Source organism: Octopus bimaculoides, chromosome 3 (assembly GCF_046866305.1).
Source record: "Octopus bimaculoides isolate indiv1 chromosome 3, ASM4686630v1, whole genome shotgun sequence".
NCBI classification, from domain to species: domain Eukaryota; kingdom Metazoa; phylum Mollusca; class Cephalopoda; order Octopoda; family Octopodidae; genus Octopus; species Octopus bimaculoides.
Window position 1 is genome coordinate 82,150,259 of NC_142930.1, and position 21,744 is coordinate 82,172,002.

General features: G+C 31.7%; 2 protein-coding genes across 7 annotated transcripts in view; one reads left to right on the forward strand and one right to left on the reverse strand.

The window, feature by feature from the left end:
- The window catches only part of LOC106869132 (transcription factor Dp-1), a 34,233-nt gene extending 17,948 nt beyond the window's left edge, over window positions 1-16,285 (forward strand). For 2 of the 5 annotated variants that reach the window (XM_014914704.3, XM_014914705.3), the window contains exons 11-12: window positions 8,259-8,352; window positions 9,069-14,540. In XM_014914704.3, the coding sequence (XP_014770190.1) occupies window positions 8,259-8,352; window positions 9,069-9,279 (305 nt within the window). In that variant the 3' untranslated portion in view covers window positions 9,280-14,540. Of the gene's footprint in view, window positions 1-2,316; window positions 6,815-8,258; window positions 8,353-9,068; window positions 14,541-16,177 lie in introns of those variants that run through there. The other 3 variants (XM_014914706.3, XM_089349337.1, XM_089349338.1) reach the window with 2 other exon arrangements.
- LOC106869131 (IQ calmodulin-binding motif-containing protein 1) overlaps window positions 16,042-21,744 on the reverse strand; it is a 38,764-nt gene continuing 33,061 nt past the window's right edge. Inside the window, exons 14-15 of one of the 2 annotated variants that reach the window (XR_016241123.1) lie at window positions 18,952-19,597; window positions 16,042-17,275 (exon numbers count right to left, since the gene is read on the reverse strand). Coding sequence is in view for 1 of the 2 variants with exons in the window: in XM_014914703.3 (XP_014770189.1) it covers window positions 19,392-19,597 (206 nt within the window). In the remaining variant the exon portion in view is untranslated. Of the gene's footprint in view, window positions 17,276-18,940; window positions 19,598-21,744 lie in introns of those variants that run through there. The other variant, XM_014914703.3, reaches the window with a different exon arrangement.

The following is a 21,744-nucleotide window of genomic DNA, read 5'->3' on the forward strand; positions in this document are numbered from 1 at the left end:
TTCCTTCCAACTTCCATTATGAAAGATGGTTGTAATTAGTTTTAGATTCTTTGTCATTACATTTTGGAAAGTATTTCCAGAATCAATGATTTCTTCTGTCAGGTCTTTGAAAGGTGGGAAAAATTGTAAAGGAGAGAAAGAAAACTCGCTTTTTTATTTCTCAGTTTTGGTTTAAAATTTTGTTTTTGTATTTTCATTCTATGTTTATCGTTTTACTTGCCCTATGGTAAATAAAATGATATTGGTTTCTAACATGAAAGCAAGGTTTCAAAGTTTGGGGAATTGTATAGTTGATGAAAATCAACCTCAGTTTCTGGTTGGTACTTATTTTATCAACCTCAGATGGATGAAAGGTAAGGTTAATGCTGGCAGAATTTGGAAATAATAAAATAGAGATATTGATAAATATGCTGTAATACCTGCTGACTCAGACAACCCCCACCCAAACTTCCAGAATTCTCTCATAATAACACACACACACACACACACACACACACACACACACACACACACACACACACACACACACACACACACACACGTATACAGGTACATATATATGTAATTTTCACATGTAGGATGAATAGCAACATTTTTAAAGTTCCAGTTTGATATAGTCAGCAAAAGGTTGTTTTTGCAATGTATTTTCATTGGCTCTTAACCCTTTTCACTCTTATCAAACAACCCAGTTTCTCATTCAATGTGACCTAGTTCCTGTTTTCATCTTTAAACCTCTTCATTTCTTGATCAGTTTCTGTTGACATTACAGTACCACACAGAACATTCTTTTGTGGTTGTTCTTATGTTGGAAGTTATTTTATATTGTTATTCATGTTTGTATTATTATATTATTGTGTTTTGATGAAAGGTTGTGGTTCTATCATTGAATGATTTTTTTATATTGCTGTTTAAGATAGGAAGGGTTTCAGGAGATGAGGTTTGGTTGCATAGAGACTTCAGTATGAAGTAAAATAATTGAAGTTACTCAAATTATGAATGATATCAATAGTGTTTACAATGCTATTGTTACAGTAATAGTAATTTTAAAACATGGACAGTTTCAGCCAATTTTCTACCACCTTCAGTTATGGAAAATCAAAATAAATTTTGTACTTCAGAAGACAACTTCATGAGCATATTCAATAGCAACACAAACCTGAAACAACAATCACCACAAATGATATTTCTTAAACAAGAATGTAGTTAATAGTTAATGCTAAATATAAATCTACTTTTTATTGTAATTCTTCTTAGATAATTCTCCTTTTTCTGTATGTCCTGTGACAGGATGAGCAAATTTATGGGCATGCTCCACTTTCTGATCATTCTGAGGAAATATAAGTATTACTTAAATTTCTCATTAATCATATTTGTATCTTTGTTGAGGTCTACAGTAGCTTTAAAACAATAAAGTAATAGTTAATGATTAGTGTTAAATATAAATTTAAACAGTTTTTGTCATTGTTCCATATACGACAATTGGTTCTGAACATAAATTTATACAGTTTTTAATCAATTCTTCCACATGCGTTCTTTCTGCCTTCCAAGTGGTGTTTCGCCTCTGTGGTAAAGCTTTGAACCTCTGTGATTCTGAAGATTATATTTATGGGGATCATAGTCTGTAGGTTTCAAGGCAGAGGCCAGTTGAAAACAGCTTGTGGGCTGGGTATGGGGCTAACTCCACCCTTTTAAGTATCATCCTGTAATAGAAAGTACAACAAATGGAAACTATACAAATCTCCCAGTCCTGTTAGAAACTAGAGATTTTGATGAAATGCAGTTTGTCCAATATACAAATCATAACTTGTAAATTTCTCTGATGAAATTGACTTATATATAATGATTGTTGGTGTACATTGTAACTCTGGTATTTACCTGTTGCCATGTCACTCTCACTTGCTAAGGTAGGTTGAATACAGTGAAGTTGATTACTTGTAGTTGCTTTCACATATATTGAGAAGATATATTGAATCAGAGGCATTGATTTCTTGTCTCAGAGCTATATTTATGCTCCAGTTAGACTCTAACTTGGAAGCTACACAATTCCTATGAGAAAAAAATTCTGAGGTAAGCCTCCATCTCAATTATTCAAAAGTTTTATAAAGCTCAACAAATTAGTGTTTTTTTTTTCAACTTTTATCACAATAATTATACTCTCCTCATAACCCAACAGTAAGTATGCAGAGACCTACATTTAAAATATATCAGTGAATTAAAAAATTTTTTTTTGAATTCTTACTATATGCTATCAACAGCATGATTGCAGTATCAACTACATTATGACTAATCCTGATATTACTTCCCTCGTGTTTATAGATGACACTGGAATATCACTCATTGGAGTCCAATCCCTGAATTCTAACTCATCCCTTGAAGTATTAACTGTCATTACGTTTGAAAATCAAAGGAGGAAAATACCCAGAGAAATTTATTCAAACAATGCAAAGAATAGACATATGCTGTAAACAGGAATCTTTTGACGAAGCTCTTTCTAAAAAGAAGCTGAACTGTTTCTCATTTAGAAGAGTACTTGGTTTTAGTTTTCAACTCCAAATGGCATCATTTGAATTGCAGTTGTAGATATTTGCAGAACAGAACTTCAGTTAATATTAATTTCTCACATTAGAAGTAAAAAAAATTTTAAGGTTATGGTGATTAGAACAAACCCAGTGTAGTAGGGCTGTGGGGTTGGAGTTGATACATTTTATTGACTCTGATTGAATGTAAATTGTAATACATCATCATCATTTAACATCCACTTTTATATGCTTGCATGGGTTGGAGGGTCAGAGTTTGAGGGAGATTTTCTATGGCCCAATGCCATTCCTCTAACCATCCTTCACCTGTTTCCAAACAAGGTAATATTTTCCCCATTGTTTGTTCATGTTCTCACAGAATATTGGAAATAATTGACATCACTTGGATAACAGTGACACTCACTTATAACTATCATGTGATGTCAAGACAAGGACACACACACACACACACACACACACACACACACACACACACACACACACACACACACACACACACACACACACACAGACAGCTTCGTTCAGTTTCTGTTCACCAAATTCACTCGTAAGCTGTTGTTTGGCTTGGGGCTATAGTAGAAGACACTTGCTCAAGGTGCCGGGCTGTGGGAATGAACTTGGGACCATGTGGTTGGGAAGCAAACTTCTTTTGGACATAGCCATGCCTGCACCTTTTAAATTTCCAGTTTCGCAAAGACTCTTTTTTTAACTGTTTCTTCCACTGAAAAATAATCATATCAGATTTAAGGGCTTCTATGAAGGAGGTTGTTGTAGCAGCAATTTATTTTCTAAGAATATGTTAATAAATTTACATGGTTCAATTTAATGACTATTCTTTTGATACATTGTTTCTTTCAAAAGATTTGTAGAGCTTATGCTTTTGATGTTCTTCTATACTACAATTTTATATCTTTTAATCTTTCTCAAAAAAGAACGGTGATGTATTTCATTGAGTTCATTTGTTTTAAAAATGTTACCTCAGATGTTAGGTGTTTTAATTTTACTTTTGTGGTATTTAAAATTTTTATCTGGTAAGCAAAGATGTTTCTGAATAGTGTTTATAGTTTTTGCAACATTATAAGTCCTAATAGCCGAATAAGCTGCCCACCATTTGTTCCCTAAGAAATATTTAACTCGTTCACAAACAAATACTTGTGGATGCTTCAATTTTTGTCAGATGGGTTGGATGGGACTGGCTAGATTTGAGAAGTATATTGCATTGGATTTTCCATTTTTGGCATGTTTTCTGTTGCTGGATGTCCTTCCTGTTGCCAGTAATTTTATAGGGTGCATTCTATCATGGCTCAGTCAATAAAGAGTTGTTATATTCTCATTCACCCATTAGTTTTTTTAGGATCTGAAGGATAATCCATCATATTTCTGCAACACCTGTATTTTTCTGAGATATTTTTAGTCAGTCATCAAGACTGGAGTGTCTTTCAAATATTGTAATAAATTTTTTTTTTTATATATTTAGTATCAGATAAAGTTGTATAAAAAAAGATTTTTGGTAATAAATTAAATAAAAGAAATTGGGCACTAATGGGGTTAAGATTAAAGGCCCTCTCTCTTCTGTGTCATCTCCAATATTTCATCAACCACTTTATAGATTCTGTATCTCAATTAAATTCACCCACTATACTGGGTGAATTGTATTGTCACTCTAACACTACAGGTGTTGGTTTAATCGTGGCAAGATTAAATAAGAGTCCACTGTAACTATTTTGTCCCCATTTATGTACCAACCGTTTTACAAAGTGTACTGAATGTTTTATCATTCAGCACTCAAGAATTTGTCTTCCTTCTGGTAAAGTTAAAGAACCTTTCTTCTCTGATATCTTTTTTTTTTTTTTGTTGTTCACCAGCACCAGAGGGTAGACAGAAGAGATAGTGGTGAAAAGGTGTCAGAGCAAGAGGGTAATACTCTTCTACCATCCCCTTTGTGGCTACCTAAGAGATGCTGTATATACGGAAACTGGAAATCCATCAGACTGTATCTGTTCTTAGATGGTGGATTTGTTGAGGCTGCAGATAACTCAATTTCTTAATGTGTTGCTTCTTCCTACTACTACAACTCTTGATTTGTGGTTTCATCCCTTTCTCTTACCAAACTCCGAGGTCCTGTAGCTAATCATGGATATTTTCTTTGGCCATGTTTCAGTATCTTGATTGGGGCTTTTTGATTATGTTGGCTCTAGTACTTGGGTAATTTATTTTATGTTCATAGGATGTGAAATGCAAAATCAACGAAGTGACATAATTTTATTGGCTTAAATACTGTAGAGTATTTCTCTTTGAAAATTTTAGGTTTTTTTATTTTTTAATCTTGTGTTAATACACATTTGACACTTAGACAATGGTCTGACACATAGTTTCTGTTAACAAAACTTCACTCGAAGTATTGGCCAACCTGAGGCTATGGTACAAGACACTTACTCAAAGTGCCATGCAATGGGATTGAACCTGGGATGATGTGGTTGGAACGTAGAGCTTTTAACCCTGAGCCATTCCTCAGAAAAGAGTGAATTTAAGCTGTTCAGGGGCAGGGATTTGCTAATGTATTGTTAGTAAGATAGTCAGTTAAGTAAATATATTCTTACATTTCCAAACTGTTTCAGGTAGCTATAACTTATCTATGGTCCTACGGAGATCATACTAGCATTGGCTTTATTCCTGTTACAGTCATACAATCAAGAAAACTAATTTATGACCACAGATTTCAGCAGTGATCGTTTCTTTTTATCTTCTGACATGCATGATATAATAAAGATTGTTGCAGATTATGCAATAGAAGCCCTATAATGTAAACATTATCAGTCCCACATAATTAATATATGTATGTTGTTTAAATGTCAGGAGCTGGAGTCTTGTCGTCCAAAAAAATTCCTTTAACCTATTAGCATTCAGGTATCTCTGTTAGATGTAAAGGATAAAGACTCCCGTCGGTCATGAATGACCATAGGATTGCACCTAGAAAGTTATCCTCTGAGGCAAGGTTGTTTATGAAAGGCTAGCAGTCGCCCATAGATACCAGTCTTTGATGTCCATGTTATCGAAATGAAAGGCAATGGCTGATACAGATTGACACTAGTGACGTCGCAACTCATTTCTACAGCTGAGTGAACTGGAGCAATGTGAAATAGTGTCTTAAGCAAGAACACAACACACAACCTGGTTTGAGAATTGAACTCACTACCTCATGATTGTGAGCCCGATGCTCTAATCACTGGGCCTTGTGCCTTTACTGGCAAATGTAATACTTATTTATTATGCATTAAGTTGTAGCTTTGAGATTTTGATGTGACTGCTTATATTTACAATGACATTATGGGGTAGGTCTGAGATGCCAGATCTGGCCAGTTTGAGCATAAAACAGGTAGAACATTTTGGCCCGATATGACCAGTTTGGACACTAAAAGATTAAAAGATGTGTAACATTAGCAAAACAATATACTTCAGAACTAGGTCAAATGAAACCTCTCCAGAAGTGATCACATCTCTGAGTATATTGTTTCATCACCATCATCATTTAATGTCAGCTTTCCATGCTGGCATGGGTTGGCTGGTTTGACTGAAAGCTGTAAGCCAGGTGTCTGCATCAGGTTCCAATCTGATATGGCAAGGTTTCTATGGTTGGATCCCCTTCCTAATGCCAACCACTCCAAGAGTAGTGGGGGTTTTTTACGTGCCATTGACCTGACACCCACATCAGCCACGACTATGGTCTCACTTGGTTTAACAGGTCAACACCAGAATGGTATATCGCGAAAGGTCTTGGTCACATGTTACTGTCTCCGAGGCTCAACACTCGAACAGTGCTTTTTACGTGCCACCAGCATAGATGCGAGTCAGATGGCACTGGCTTCGGCCATGACTACAATTTCACTTGATACAGGATTTTTTCCCTGGATGATATTCTTTAGCTTCTGGCATTTAAATAACCTGTATGTTAAATATGTGGTGTTTGTAATAATTAGGATGTAATGTGAGTGGCATTTAGCTGCTATTTCTAGTAGTTTGAGATCATGTAGAGCGGTCCTTGGAGTTTTTTCTTTTTTTTGCATGAAATTGCTGGTTCCATTTATTTACATTTTTATCAATTTCTTGTTTTCACTCATTTTCAATTGTTGACAGAAATACAAATGTAGTTACTTTAATGTAGATTTTCTTTTGTGTTTATCAGTAATCCACAGAACTCTTTCAAACTTTATAGTTACTAATGATCAAAATATTTTATATTTGGTTGTCTGTTATCTAATAAAATATAAAAAGTAAAATATTTTTCCTAGTATTTTCAACACCTGAAGAAATATTAAAAAACATAATCAGAACTAGTTTAACAAAGTGTAAATGGAAACTAAATATCTATCTTTTAATGTCTACTTTTCCATGCTTACATGGGTCAGATAAAGGTATGTTTGGCCAAAGTTTTCTTTACAGTCCAATGCCACTCTTAGTCTGTTTCTAAGTGAGGTAATAGTCTAGTCTGTCAAACAACCTGGATGTTTTACATACAAAACTGGCAACAAATAACACAATATGATCAAGCCTTATGTTTGCTAAAATCATGCAGCATATCAAGAATCCTGGACATGCTTTTGTACTAGACTGCAAGCAAATTACACCATCCAAAACAGTCAGTAAGGCTTTACTTTACAATCAGTGGACACGTGAAAACAAGGGAAATATAAACTTACTCACACAAGCACACACACACTATCTCATCTGATCCAGACGAGCCTGGAAATGTAGATATTGAGATGATACACACACACACACACATATATATATATATATATATATATATATATAAATATATAGTTTTAGAGAAAAGAACCAAAGTTCATGAACTAATCCATGAAAATCCAGTCACATACAGAAAAATTAATAAGTAAAAGCACGATAAATAAGTATAATATAATACAAAGTAAATACATAAGTCGTTTTATTATCTTTATCTTATGATATTTACTTTGTATTATATTATACTTATTTATTGTGCTTTTACTTATTAATTTTTCTATATGTGACTGGATTTTCATGGATAGGTTCATGAACTTCGGTTCTTTTCTCTAAAACTATATATTTATATATTTTTTTCTGTGAAACTTAATTTAATTTTAATTTTTAATAAATTGAATTTGAGTTTTTACCTGTAAATTTGGATTTTTATCCCTAATATTTTATATATATATATATGTATGTATATATATATATATATATATATATATATATATATATATATATATATATACACACACACACACACACACACAAGGGGCTTCTTTTGGTTTCTGTTTACCGGGTGACACGTAAAAGCACCCACTACACTCTCTGAGTGGTTGGCGTTAGGAAGGGCATCCAGCTGTAGAAACTCTGCCAAATCAGACTGGGGCCTGGTGTTGCCATCCGGTTTCACCAGTCCTCAGTCAAATCGTCCAACCCATGCTAGCATGGAAAGCGGACGTTAAACGATGATGATGATAATGATTCACAAGGCTTTGATCAGTCTGGGGGCTATAATAGAAGACACTTGTCCAAGGTGCCACCCTTTGGGACTAAATTAAAAACTATGTACCTGTGCCTTTAATGATATAAAATAATTGGAAGTGAGGGCAAAATCGTACAATATCTTATTTGTTGGTGGTGGGACATTTCTCTTGCACATTTCATTTTCCAGATGTGCCATTTTGTCTTAAGGTAACTTTTCACTTATTTCAGGATTGACTGAAGCTGGTACTGCTGGGACATTGTGTATTAATCCTACTGGTATATCACCAGTTGGTGGAAATACTGATACATCTTTTCATCGGGGGTATGTATTTGTTCACACTTTACTGGGAAAAGAAAAAATACTGATGAAATCTTAAAGGTTTCTTGTATGTTTTTTTATTTCTAATTTATTTTTAAGGCATTTAATTAGCTAAGAGGATAGTGAGTTTGTATCCTACTATGCTATTAAGCATTATTAAAGCATTCATTTTAATTATGACCATTGACATAGCTTTTTAAGATCAATTTAAAATTGCCATCAAACTGATTAACGTTTTGGTAGCAATTCTCTAACTAGTAATTTCAATGATTAATTTTCCATATTTTGTTTGTTTAATCTCTTTGTGGGACTGATTTAAAATATCTTTCAACATTATATGTAATTGGTGCAGGTTCCAATGGAGCAATAAACCCCTTGAGGTTTATGCATTGGCAGTTGTATCTGTTTTTTGATGAGTCATTGTTTTGTAAAAAAAAAAAGGGAGGGGGGGAGGCTGTAGCATTTTTGTGCTGGATGCTCTTTGAGATCTTTAAGAACTAACAATATAAGCATTTTGTAAAGGATGATTTTAGTGATATTTCAGCTGTGTTATCTTGCCAGAAATTTTTTAAAAAGTGGACATTATTAAATCAAATGGAGTTGAAGAAGCTTGTTTTAAATTTATTACTTTAATCTCAAGGCTGTGCTGATGTATTTGGAGAATTCTGTAATATGTTGGAAAACATCTTACTACATTTTATTTATACTTTATTTTTTAGGTGTAAAACTTTGGCTCCCAGTTCTCCTCTGGCGACCCCACTTCCTGACAATGGTTGTCGAAGCAATGACTTTAAAGATGTACTAACTCCTATTGGGCAGGATTTTTTAAATCAAGTTCCCTCACGGGGAAATCATGTAGAAACCCCTTCAGAACATTATTCTGATGATTGTGATTCTGATGACTCTAGTAATCAACAGGAAGTTAACTAGAGAATTATTGAAAATTAAAATGAGCTGGTAAACATGCAACTGGCATATTAGACTTCTCAGGGTGGCAGCAAATCTCAACAGATTGAATTTGTTTTCTCTTTTCTCACAACACATTTAGAACGTCCACGTAAAATCACTCCCCCTTCCACTCCTTAAGAATACACAAAAAAAAAACAACAAATCTAACAAAATGCCCAGGAAATTAGTTTTTCATATTTGCAATGTACATTGTCCTTACATCATGTTAATAATTATTAGTTTCTTATCATTTACCACTTGCTTGTGTGATCATTTTGATTTGCCCTTGTTTCTTTAACATCTTTTGCTTTAACTAATTCAATTTTGGTACCTTGTCTTCCTTTTTCACATTTTTGTACATTTTTTTTGGCTTTTCTCTCTGTCCCTAACACATCACAATCATTTTGTTCTATCCTTATGGTTTTCACTTTCCATATACCAAACATAAAAAGCAGAAAAAAAAATAACAAAAACAAAACAATAAAAACAGACATTAAGACTAAACAAAATTTTCATGTTGCACATTTTTATTGTAGAGTTGCAGGGTGTAGGACTGTAATAATCTCCCCATGTTTTTAAATACTTTGAAAGATATTGTCTAAAAAGTATCTGCACCTGTAATCCTGCAATTCCCCTTGCCCTAATCCCAAACTTTTCCCTGCTGTTTCTTGTTTAAAGAAATAGCAAGCTACAAATATTTAGTTAACTGTTGTCAGTTTTGACTTGAATGCATCTTGTATAAATTTTTGCACTCATTTCTACTTCTGATTTGTAGTCAACAGTATGTTCCTTTTGTTGCTGACAGGTTCGAAGTGAGAGACAATTTGTTGCTGGTCTGACTGTTTACATTTCTATTACACACACACATAATCCATTGGGTGAAATGACTATATTTGACCCAGTTATTTATCACAAGTGTCTTAATCTAGTGTATATTTACTGCAATCTCTCTAATAATTTCTTAACCAAGCCATCTTAGATCTAACTTCATTTTATACAGTTATTTGAATTTAACAACAATTTTGGTCCATTTTTTTTTTCTTTTAAATTCTGTGATTTATTTATTATTTTTTTTTTTTTTGTCATTGCAAAACCTTATGTGTATTTTGTTATATGTAAATTTATCTGCAAATGTTAACTCAGCACTTTTTAATTAGTAGTTTTTAACAACACCTCCTTAGTAATATTTTTGTCTCTCCATGATTAAAACTACTTCTATTTTATTAAATTATAGCTGCTGAAGATGTTTTCAACCAACTTTCTTAGCACCTTCTGACTATTATAAATAGCAACAATAATATTAAATGGTAAGGCTGATAATAAATTGTAGCTTAGCTTTGTAGTTAATGTACACCTTAAAACATTCAAATAGATGACATACTATGTTTTCTAATTTTAAAGATCATTTAAAAATGTATGAAAAATATGGCAAAATTATATCTGTTGCTGGATTCAAATTTTGAATTAGATCAAAATTATATTCCAATATTGTTGGAAGATGTTCTCCAGAAGAATTATTAGAGAGATGATGGTACATGTTCCTAGTTGCAATTGATCCCTAAGGCTGATACTTTCTCTTTATAAATTTATTTCTTAATTATAATTTTTCTAAAAGATTTGCTGCAAAATTGCAAAAAGAGTAATAGATTTATTATGGCCCAAATTTAACTTAAAAGGGTTCATTTATTTCAATTTTTTTTTGTATCATAAAACTGTGATAATACTTTCATGACATCTGGTGTTGAAGTTATATTCCCATACAACTATATTTCACTGTTACAGAATAATGCAACTTAATACATAACAACTAAAATTTGATATTTAAGATTCGCTTATTTCATTTAAGAATTATTTTGATTAAATTTTAACCATGTCGTATCCTCTGTATTTATTTGATAATTGAATTTGCTTATTTGAGGAGGATTTACTACTTACTTAAATATTAATTTATGAGTTACTAATTTTATTTCGTATTTTACATCTTTAGGAAATGACTAACTTATTGTAATGCTCCCTTCTGCCTTAATGTTATTGGAAAAAAATCTCCCGCAAAACCCAAAAGAAAAATACCAATCACCCAAGCAAATGTTTTAAGGGCTTAAATGTCTACTTTTTCTCTGTTTATTTGTTAAGTATGGAATACTAATATTCTGAATTTTTAAAAAATGAAAATAGGTAATTTGAAAAGAAAAAAATCTTTAGATTTATGTATTTTCTATGTCTTTATTAGGACTGGAGTCAAGTCAGTCAATTGTTATTCTAACAAAAATTGATTCTAAAAAAATACAATATAATGTATTTTGAAAAATGTGATTAGAAATTTAAAATAGGAGAAAAAACCCCCCCTCCCCTGAAAAAGAAAAAAGAAACTAGTATTATATATAGTAATTAGGGGAAAAATACTGCCAGGAATTTTTCACTTTTTTAAAGTTATCCCTGAGAATGCATTTCTCTGCACTTTGGAATTTGTTTAGAAACACCCATAGTAAACATCTTTACTTTACTGCTACATAGTTTCTTGTGTTAGCTGTAGTGAAAAACCTACTGAACTTGGTTCAAAATAGCTTTTTTCCCCTCCCTTGAATTGACGTATTTTCAAAAATTACTCACATAACAAAATATCTTGAGTTACTCTCTTATTTAATAAATTTTTATACTAAAATTTTCTTTCCATTTAATTAAATGAATATATTCAAGTATAGTTATTTATGGAGTCGATACTTATTTTAGCTTGCTGACTTAGGCATTTAATCAGAGTATTGTCTTCATTTTTCCTCTATTTGCTGAAAGGTTAAATTTGTTTTGCAGCTTTCAATATAATTTCAGTATTGTTATAATGTATGATTCCTTTGCCATGTGATTTTGGTATGAGCTAAGTGAATGTAATATATTTGAGAAATGTTTTTAATAGAAAACATTTGAATTTTGATGTATATTTCTTTTGTAGCACATACAAATTGCAGGTATAAAAAGACAAGATGTAATATTTCCTAACAAAATGAAGATATTTATGTGGGAGAATTTTGTTAATTATAGAGTATATGTTTTATATCTTTAAAATAATAATTGCTTATAATCTCTTTGGTTTTATATTAAAATAAGTGATGAAATTGTAATATTTTTCAATATAGATTAGTTTTAGTGAACATTTAAAGTTTCAGAAAATTAACCGGGTTATTATGAAATGTGTAGAACAATGTAATCTGTAAGGGCATTAGATTTGTTTAATATTGAAGTATGTGGAAACAATATTTTTGTATTCTGTTTCATTTTGTATTGATCTATGAAACAAATGTATCAACTTAAACTTGCTCATTTTTAGCAGTTTCTTCTTTCCACCACTGTAACAATATAGCTCTTGCCTCTTAGCTTATGTTATGTTGGTTTTAGAAATTCTCCTTTATCAACAATTAATAGTCACTATGCCAAAGTATTTAATGTAATGTTAAGTGTCAGTTGGAAAATTGTTTCTTAAGAAAATATATGGATTAGAGAATCACTATGTGTAACCCATTAAAAAAGCAAACCACTTTTGAATGGGATTTTTACTAATTGGTAACACAGTAACATTGTTTACAGCTTGTTGAAATTTCAACTTAACATTCCTTTTGTTGCATCAATGGAAAAAGAGAGACACCATTTCCACTTTGATATCAAGAAGGGTATCCAGCTATAAAATATATTTATGTGTTATATGATGAACGGAAAGTTTTACCTTGGATTCACTTGTCACATTACTGGCATATGAATCTCATTAACACTCCTTTGGACCCTCCCTAATTTTAACTGAAGCACATGGCATAAAAGTAGCTTTATTTTTTCCTACCAGAATTTGGAGAAAACATTACAAGGCAAGTGTCAGTTGTTTCAAGCAATTGTTAATCATTCATATTGATAAAATGTGTTAGTTTTTTTTTTTAAATTGATTTAAAAAAATTTTGATTTCAACATAAGTTATGATTAAATGTTAAGAGCTTTCTGTTGTATTTTAGGTACTGAATATTAGTTGTGCTATATGAATTTTAATGAGGTATAATTCTACAAATTGATTGTCATTAGCAAATACATACTTCTCTCAATGTATATCTTTCATGCATTCTATCAGTTGGTCACATTTAGCTTTAGAGCTGTCTTAGAATGAGATATTTGTGGATCATTTACATTTTTTTATATTACATTGCTTATCATTGATCTCCAGTACATCATGGTTGTCATGAAAGATGTTTTATCATTTAGTGGTGCCTGTTGTGCCATTCTGAAACTATTACTCATTCTTTTCATCTTTTCTGATTCAGAGTATGTTAGAATAATAAACTTTTAATCTGTTATAATTTTAGCTGGTGATACTGCACTTATTTTAGCAAAATGGTATGTAATGTTTATTTAATGTCAAAACATGGGGTTGTGATTTTTTCTTTTACTGGAGTTAGTAGAAAAAGATGGAACTGTTTGTTAAAACATCATACAAATGTTATATTTATGGAGTTATTTTAGGTTGCCATGACTTGTCAAATTTAGATAATTTTAAGTGTGCATTTTAGATATTTTCTTCACTGCATTCTTGGAAATGCACATTTCTTATTAGTTGCAACTAATGGTTTTGGGCAGCAAGCACTTTATAGGCCTTACTAGTAGATTTTTGAAAACCAATTAGATTTCCTTCCTATGGGAGCTGAATATTTAACCAGAATGTTTGAAAATATTTTTGTATTATTGCCTTAGTGTTTTTGTCCAAAGAAAAACAATGACTATGACTAGAGGTTCTATCAAATATTTGAATGAATTCTCTTGTTAATCTACATTTTTATTTTGAAATAGTAAATAGACAACATAAATATCTTGCACAGGATGAATTATTTTAAGAGGTAATTTTTGGATTATACAATATGACTCTTATTTTTATCTATTTTTCCCTGACATATCTTTTAAGGGAACATATTTTCTAAAAACGAACTCTCACTTTTATCATCTCTCTACCAATTAATTTAAATAATTATTAACCCCTTAGCCAGCTTGTGGGAGAAATTACCTGCCCCTTGTTCCAGCTGCCAAGTAAGTTTTTAACAGAAATCAAAGTTGTAATTAAAAGCGGCTTTAGTGTCTGCTTTTAATTATTTTTTTTAATAACAAATTATATAACACATTATAAGCATTTCATATTATAACAAAATAAAATAACATTTAATCATTACCTTTTCCTTTTAATAATAATAAAAAGTTATTTGCATAGTGTATAGCTACAAGTTTATTGTTGATGTGCTACTTTTTATTTCATGTGTACATATATATATATATATATGTGTGTGTGTGTGTGTATATATATATATACATACAGGATTATGCACTCAAAAGCTGGGTTGAATTTCTCTTGCAGTTAAAGTAGAAGAAAATTATGTGAGGTTATCAAGATTTGATTGTTTGCTCAAAAGCTTAATTTCCTGATAATGTTGAATGCTTATGGGCTTCATATTAAAATTGATGAGATGTTATCAAACTGGCTAACTTTTAAATTTTTAATTAGAACTTTTATATCCAGACTATACACTAGCTGTTATGAATGATTGTTCTTATATTTTCATCTTTGACAGCTGTTACTGTTTGGTTAGGAGCTATGTGGTAGTAATTAATTCTTCATTGAATCAAAACGGACAGTACTGCAAGTAGAAATTACCCTTTCCAAAGCGAGTTTTAATGTGTTAGACCAAATGTTTCTTGTTACCTTACATGTTTATGATGTTTTGATTTAATTTTTTTTATTGAAAAACCAAAATATGTATATCTTTGAAATTCTGTGTGTGTGTGTGTATAAAACTCAGTTCATTGAGCTCTTGGTCTGATAAATTTTTAGTTGATGTTGGAATAGTGTAGCATCCACACTACAGTTAGTAAATTTTAAAAGAAAATATTCAGTATAAAGATGGGCTTAATTAGAATAGTCAATCTCTATATATTAACATTTTGAAATATTTTATCTTTGGCAATATAGAAACATACCATACTTTTGAGAAAATCAATAACTTTGTTATAACTCGGTATTTTCAATTTGTTGTTATAGTGTGAAAAGATAAGAGCTTAATTTTAAGCTATTGATTTTTTTCCCTCTTGATTCCCTATACTAAAAATTGGTTTCCAGTAGTCAGCAAATTTCTTTTATTGTATTCTAATAGGGCAGCAAACTGGCAGAATTATACCAGACAAAACTCTGTGTCATTTTGTCCATCTTTACATTTTAAGTTCAAATTCCACCAAGGTTGACTTTACCTTTCATCCTTTTGGGATTGATAAAATAAGTACCAGCCATGTTCTAGTTTCAATGTCCCCCCCCCCCCCCCAAAAAAAAAAACTGCTGGCCTTGTGCCAAAATTTGAAACTGTTAAGTTTTAGTCTCTGATAATGTCTCATTCTCATTGCTACAATTTCAGAAATATATGGAATTAATATTTATAAATGTTGCAAACAATGCTTTTGTTTAGTTATCTATAAAAATGTTCAAAATTGAAATGTAAATAAGTTGGCTAAAATACAAGTGCAGCAATTTCCTATTTAGACAATACTAACGTCAGTTAATGCTGTTGTCACAGACTAGTCAGTCATTTTGGTTTGGTATTCTGTTTCTTAGGTAGTTTTATGTAATAACATTTCTATTTGCCATACAGCATCATTTTCAGTGGAATTTTTATTATACATTAACTTGTTACAATACTTTTTAGTATCTAATTTGTAATTAAAAAAAAAAAATCAGTGTGAAAACTTCAGAGCTTATAAATATTTAATGATTTATTTCATACATAATTGTTTTTTTTTTTTCTGAAGCTATTTTAAATGGTAGGTTTAAAAAGGAAGCTATAAAATTAATCAGGTATATATATTTTTTTTCCAGATAAAATACACATTAAGCAAGCCAATTCTGCTGTACTTTATTGGAGCCAGAAACATACGTCTAGTTTTGGTCCTTGCATGATTTTAAACTTTTTAGGACAGCTAAGTGATACAGTCTCAGATTTGTCTTGTATTATGAAATTATAATTTAACTGCTCATTGATATAAGCCATATATTCACTCTTCACAAAATACTGAAAAATTACCTTTTTTCTTTCTTTCAGTATTTTTATTTATAAAAAAGTTAATTTCATCAGTTGTACTGCTAGTTTTGAGAATATGAGAGTTGACATGCTTTGAGTCCAATTTCTTTTTTGTCTCATTTGATAATGTGTTTGCACACATACGTATATATATATATAAAATATGTATGCTAATGTTTATATTGTGTGTGTGTGAGATATTATGTCATGGAGAGTCGTATTTTTTATTAAAATTTATAAGCATTTCCTGTGATAGAAACCAAAACAAATTATATTAATAGCTATAAATTTACCTGTATTTTTTTCAGAGAGCTAATACCAAAGTATTATCTGCTGTTGTAATGTGTTCAATAAATAGCTAGCATTTGTTTCGTATATTGTATAGAGTATACCTTAACTATTGAACAAAATTGGAGACACAGATGAAGTCGTCTATGGCTATTGCAAGTAATTAATTTAGGAAGATTTTCCCTGTTTATAGATCTCTCTAAAGCATACTTAAATATTTTTTTTTATCAGTGTTTTAAGAAATATGAAGGGTATTGTTCACAACCTTTGGTAAAGCCCCTGTGATTATTGGGAGCAAGAAACCATGATTTAATCCTGATCTTTGGGGCAACAATGTTTCACTTGATAATACAACTGAGGTCTGGTGTCAGACAAGAGGATAAATTATGTTTATCAGTCAAGAAAGCTACAGTCTGACTGGTTTCTGTCTGGTCATGTACAAGATACCTTGTCAATGCCAAACAAGCTTATTAACCATATGGTTATTCCTGCATCTATACTGAAAATATTTAAATATTTTGCAAGGGAGTTTCAAGGCCAGTTAGAATATGATGTTTGAAGAAACAAGTAATATGATTCCTCCATAGGCAGGAAGGTCTGATGTGTTTCTGAAAAATGAAGCAAATGATTTGTGTAAAGCAGTTTTTCAAGCTTCCTTTTTTGTTTTATACTCCATTTTGAATTTTAAAAAGTGTGCCTCATTATAAACAAATTTAGTTTGTATTCACACATATAAAAGTAACTTACACACCCTACTTTGAGAAAGACTTGTAAAGATGTTTTGTAGTTAAGAAGTTTGTTTCACAATGTTTGCATTTCCACATTGACCTATTGTATGGCATCTTGGGCAAGTGTCTTCTATCCTGACTACAGAAGTTGTATGGAAGCTTGTAGGTTGTGTCTGTTTACATCAAGGAGGAAAATTGCAGTTGAAGCAATGTACTCTTGTATTTATTCCACTCTGAAGTATATAAACATTTCCATATCACTGGCTATTGGAAATATGCAGTGAACTGAATGGTCTATTGGAAACTCATAAAAATTCATTCTGTTGGTCATACAACACAAAGTATAAATAAGTTTTAATGAGGCAAGGTGTTTACTAAATTGAAATTCTGTTGGCTTAAAACAATACTATTCGTATTTAAATGTGATTGCTGTTCTGAATTGAATTACATAACCTAAAATTTAAGCAAAATTTACTCTTCGAGAAAGGGAAAAGAGTTGTTTACAAGTAATCTATAGGAAGTTATTTCAAGAAATTGAGAATTTCCATGTTGAAGGGAGAAATCTGATGCCAGTGTGTAGCTGGTGATTGTAATGGACATGTTGCAGTGATCTTGGACCACAAGAGAAGCATAGCATAAATTTGGTGTCATTGAACTAAAGGAAATAATTCTTAAGCCAATGTCTAAACTAACTGATGTACTGAACAAAATCAAATTCAAATGCTTGTGGAAAAATTTGATTTTTGCTAGGATGGTGACATGTTTTAATTTTAGCAGATATAGTCAGTGAAACTATTCAGTCATATTATTAATATGCTCCAATATTTGTTATTTACGACTATGAAGTAGAATGTTTTTGGAAACTACTTCATTATCCTTGATCATCCATTTAAGTCATTCTTTGGAACACAAGTGTCGTTCTCTTAAAAGCTACATCACTGAAATAATATAAAATTTAACTTCTACTGAATTCAACTTTTTAAAGTGGATAGTAATTTGTCCCCTACTAAAAGAGGTCCAAGGGGGAAATATCTCATTAATCCTTTAGCATATCCTTGTTTATGTTCAATCTGGCCTCTCACGCGCCTATAAGTATACAGACTACCAAAATCTCACAAGTTATGAGATAATGCATGATTAATTCAAAACCTGGAAGAAATAATATTTGACTGTAATCTGATTGCTAAAGAGTTAAGGAAGATAAGGTAAAAGTTACTGAAGAAAAATATGCAACAAATGTCATTTGAACTGAACAACAGTTTATACAATAAAACATGTCGTTCTTCATCCTCTTACTATTTTTTTATCCAACCTTAGGAAATACTTTATATCATTTCAAACGATACTTATTTTCAACAATATCTGGCAGTACAGCAGGCATTTGTCGCTGTATGTGTTCTCTGTCTACATTGAGTGTTCAAGGAGATATTGGTCACAGAATTTGATTATGGTTATCAGAAGAGCATTATGATTATTCAATGTTACTATGAAATTTAATTCAGCTAATGAATGCAATCCTTTGATTGAAAAAAAGAAAAAAAGTGATTGCTTCTCACCTTTTATTTTTCAGTAGTCTACTGGTACAGTTATTTCTTTCATATGAGCTTAAATATATTTTTAATATATTTAACTGTCTGTCCAAATTAGCATAGAATATATATAGGTTGTGATGTATAAAATTTGTATTGTTTCCTTGTCTGTCACAATAAAGACTACAAGGTAGAGTATGCAACAACTAATGAAATGGCATTTCAAAATGTCTGAAACAGCTTCTCATTCTGACTTGAATTCCCTTGACATATTGCAAGTCTTCAATCTTAGCTTTCTGTTTCGGGTTTATAGTAGATAATGCACGTTTCCCTCTCTATTGTGGGATAGGAAATTTAGAGTATGATAGCTTATGTACCATCCAAAGCTAGTCTTTCCTATAAGAATTGGGAAACTGACAGCAGGATATAACTGTTTATAGAACCAAACATTTACTTTTCAACTATTTCTACAAATTTTGTACTTCACAGTCAGCGGTGTCATTTAGTGCAATATCCTCTTCTTCATCAGAATCTTCCAATTTCTGCCACCAAGGTGCAGCTATTTTTTTCAGTGCCTTTTTATGTGCAATTTTAGCCTTTGTTGATATAGGCAGCGAAGGACTGGAGTAAATGTCGACATCTTTTTCTGTTACTGATTCAAGTTTTGGTGCATCTGTAACGTAAGAGATTTTAAAGCTTGAAGTAGCAGATTGAGTAGTACACATTGAAATATTCCTTTAGCTAATTAGATTCACCAATGTTAACAGACGTAATTCAATGTGGATAATATTTGTTTTAAACCTGATTCTCACAACTGACAATTTTCTTTTTGGGGTCTAGCAATAAAACAAAGGTTAACAGTTTCAGTGGAACGTATTTCTTAAGATGAAGGCTTAGGTCAGTGTTTATTGGGTAGAAGTCATGACAGCATAGGATAAACATTTAGATGTGAGGTAATTGGAAAATGATTTTAGTGACATTCAGTATTTCATGGTAGAGCAAATATAAAACTTTTGGAGAACCCCTGGAATTAACCATATTCAGGACATAACTTTTTATAAAAGTTGTAAGTGAACTTTATAGTATTTGTGAATTGTTGAGCAAAATGTTTGCTGTAAGTTTGGAGATATGCAATGTTTTTATATGGCAGTAGACCCTTGCTATGTGGAGTAAGAGCAAATACAAAATTAACACATCATTCAACACTTTGTATGTCTTAGTGATGGAGCAGGAGAGGAGGGTGGTTGAATGGAGGGATTGGATTGTAGAGAGTGAATGATGCCACCAGGAGACAAACATACTTGATTCGCTGTAGAGATATGACAGTCCTGAATATTTGTTCTGCAGATTAGATAAATTGGTTAATATTGGCTAGTATTTTTGAAGATTTTCAGAATTTAAGCTATAGAAACATGTCCTGCTGTGATTACAGTTATCAGTCAATAAGCATCTGTTTGCGATATCAGGGGAGAGGTTGCAGAAATGACACTGATGGTTTATGAAAAGCTAAACTCTATATTACTCTTAATTGACTGAGATATCACCACAAACAACAAATGAGTATACATGTCTACTACCTGGTTTTGTAGATCCAGATACAAATTGTTTGAAGGTGGCAACAAAGATAAAATTAATAAATTGGTATATATTTATTATTTAGACCTGATAAAGTACAATTATAAACAAAAGACATTCTAGCCATGATAATCATACCTCTTTGCTCATAGTCCTGCTGGATGAGAACCTATCTGGACTAATTGGCTGCTAGAATGGGTTAGATGGATACATATCAAGGCTTTGTTTTATAGCTAGGTGCCATTCTTGTAATCCTTGTTTTTCAAGTAAAGAAGTTGTCATTTCACTTGTACTTGAAAGCAAAAAGCTACCAGGTTTTAGCATTGTGGTTCCAGCACCAACGAAATCTTGTATGAGTTATTGGTGGCCTAAATAGTGCTGAAGCCATAAAAAACTCTCAGTTTACTCAGTAAAGTAGCTGATATTAGGAAGAGCATTAATCCATGCCGAAGTAGACACTAGAACTTTGTGCAGTCCTCTTGGACTTATGACTTCATGTCGAATCATTTTTGTTTTTTTTTCTTTAGAGCAATTATTGCCCTCCAGCTGTAAGTCACCAAACCTGGGAGTAGAACCTGTTTCTGGGGTTGGATGCTTTACTTAACTCATGTTACCATATTTATGTTTATGTACACTGACTTTTGTTTTAGTTAATTTTGAAAATAATAGAGAATTCAGTTAAATAATCTTGGCTGGTGTTCAGCATGTAAAATGTTACGAAATTTTATTGGAAGATTTTAGCTCAGAAGTTTTTATCAGAAAGGTTAAGAGTGTAACACATTCAGTAATATGACACCTTAGTTCCAAACCCATTATGCTTCAGAAACCAACACATCTAAAATTATATCAGCTACACCATGTTTGAAACTTGCAACTTTCCATATGTTAAACAGATGGGTTGTAGTCAAATCTCACTCAGATCACAATCTTTGATTATAGTTTGGCTTGATATGAACCAACATGGACTAATTGCAAGTCACAAGTATGCAATACATTTTTATGTCCATCTCTCAATGCTAGCATGGGTTAGATGAATATGTAGTATCAAGGCTTTGTTTTATAGCTTGGCACTATTCGTGTGATAATCTTTAGTTGCTTTTCAAATAAGGAAGTTGCCACTCCACTTGTGTTTGAAAGCAAAGCTATCAGATGATTTGTTGACAGGAAAATGTCAACATACATTATTGCCTATAGTGCAGAATGTGAGTATTCGCATACATATACAAGGGCCATTGTACAATTTCT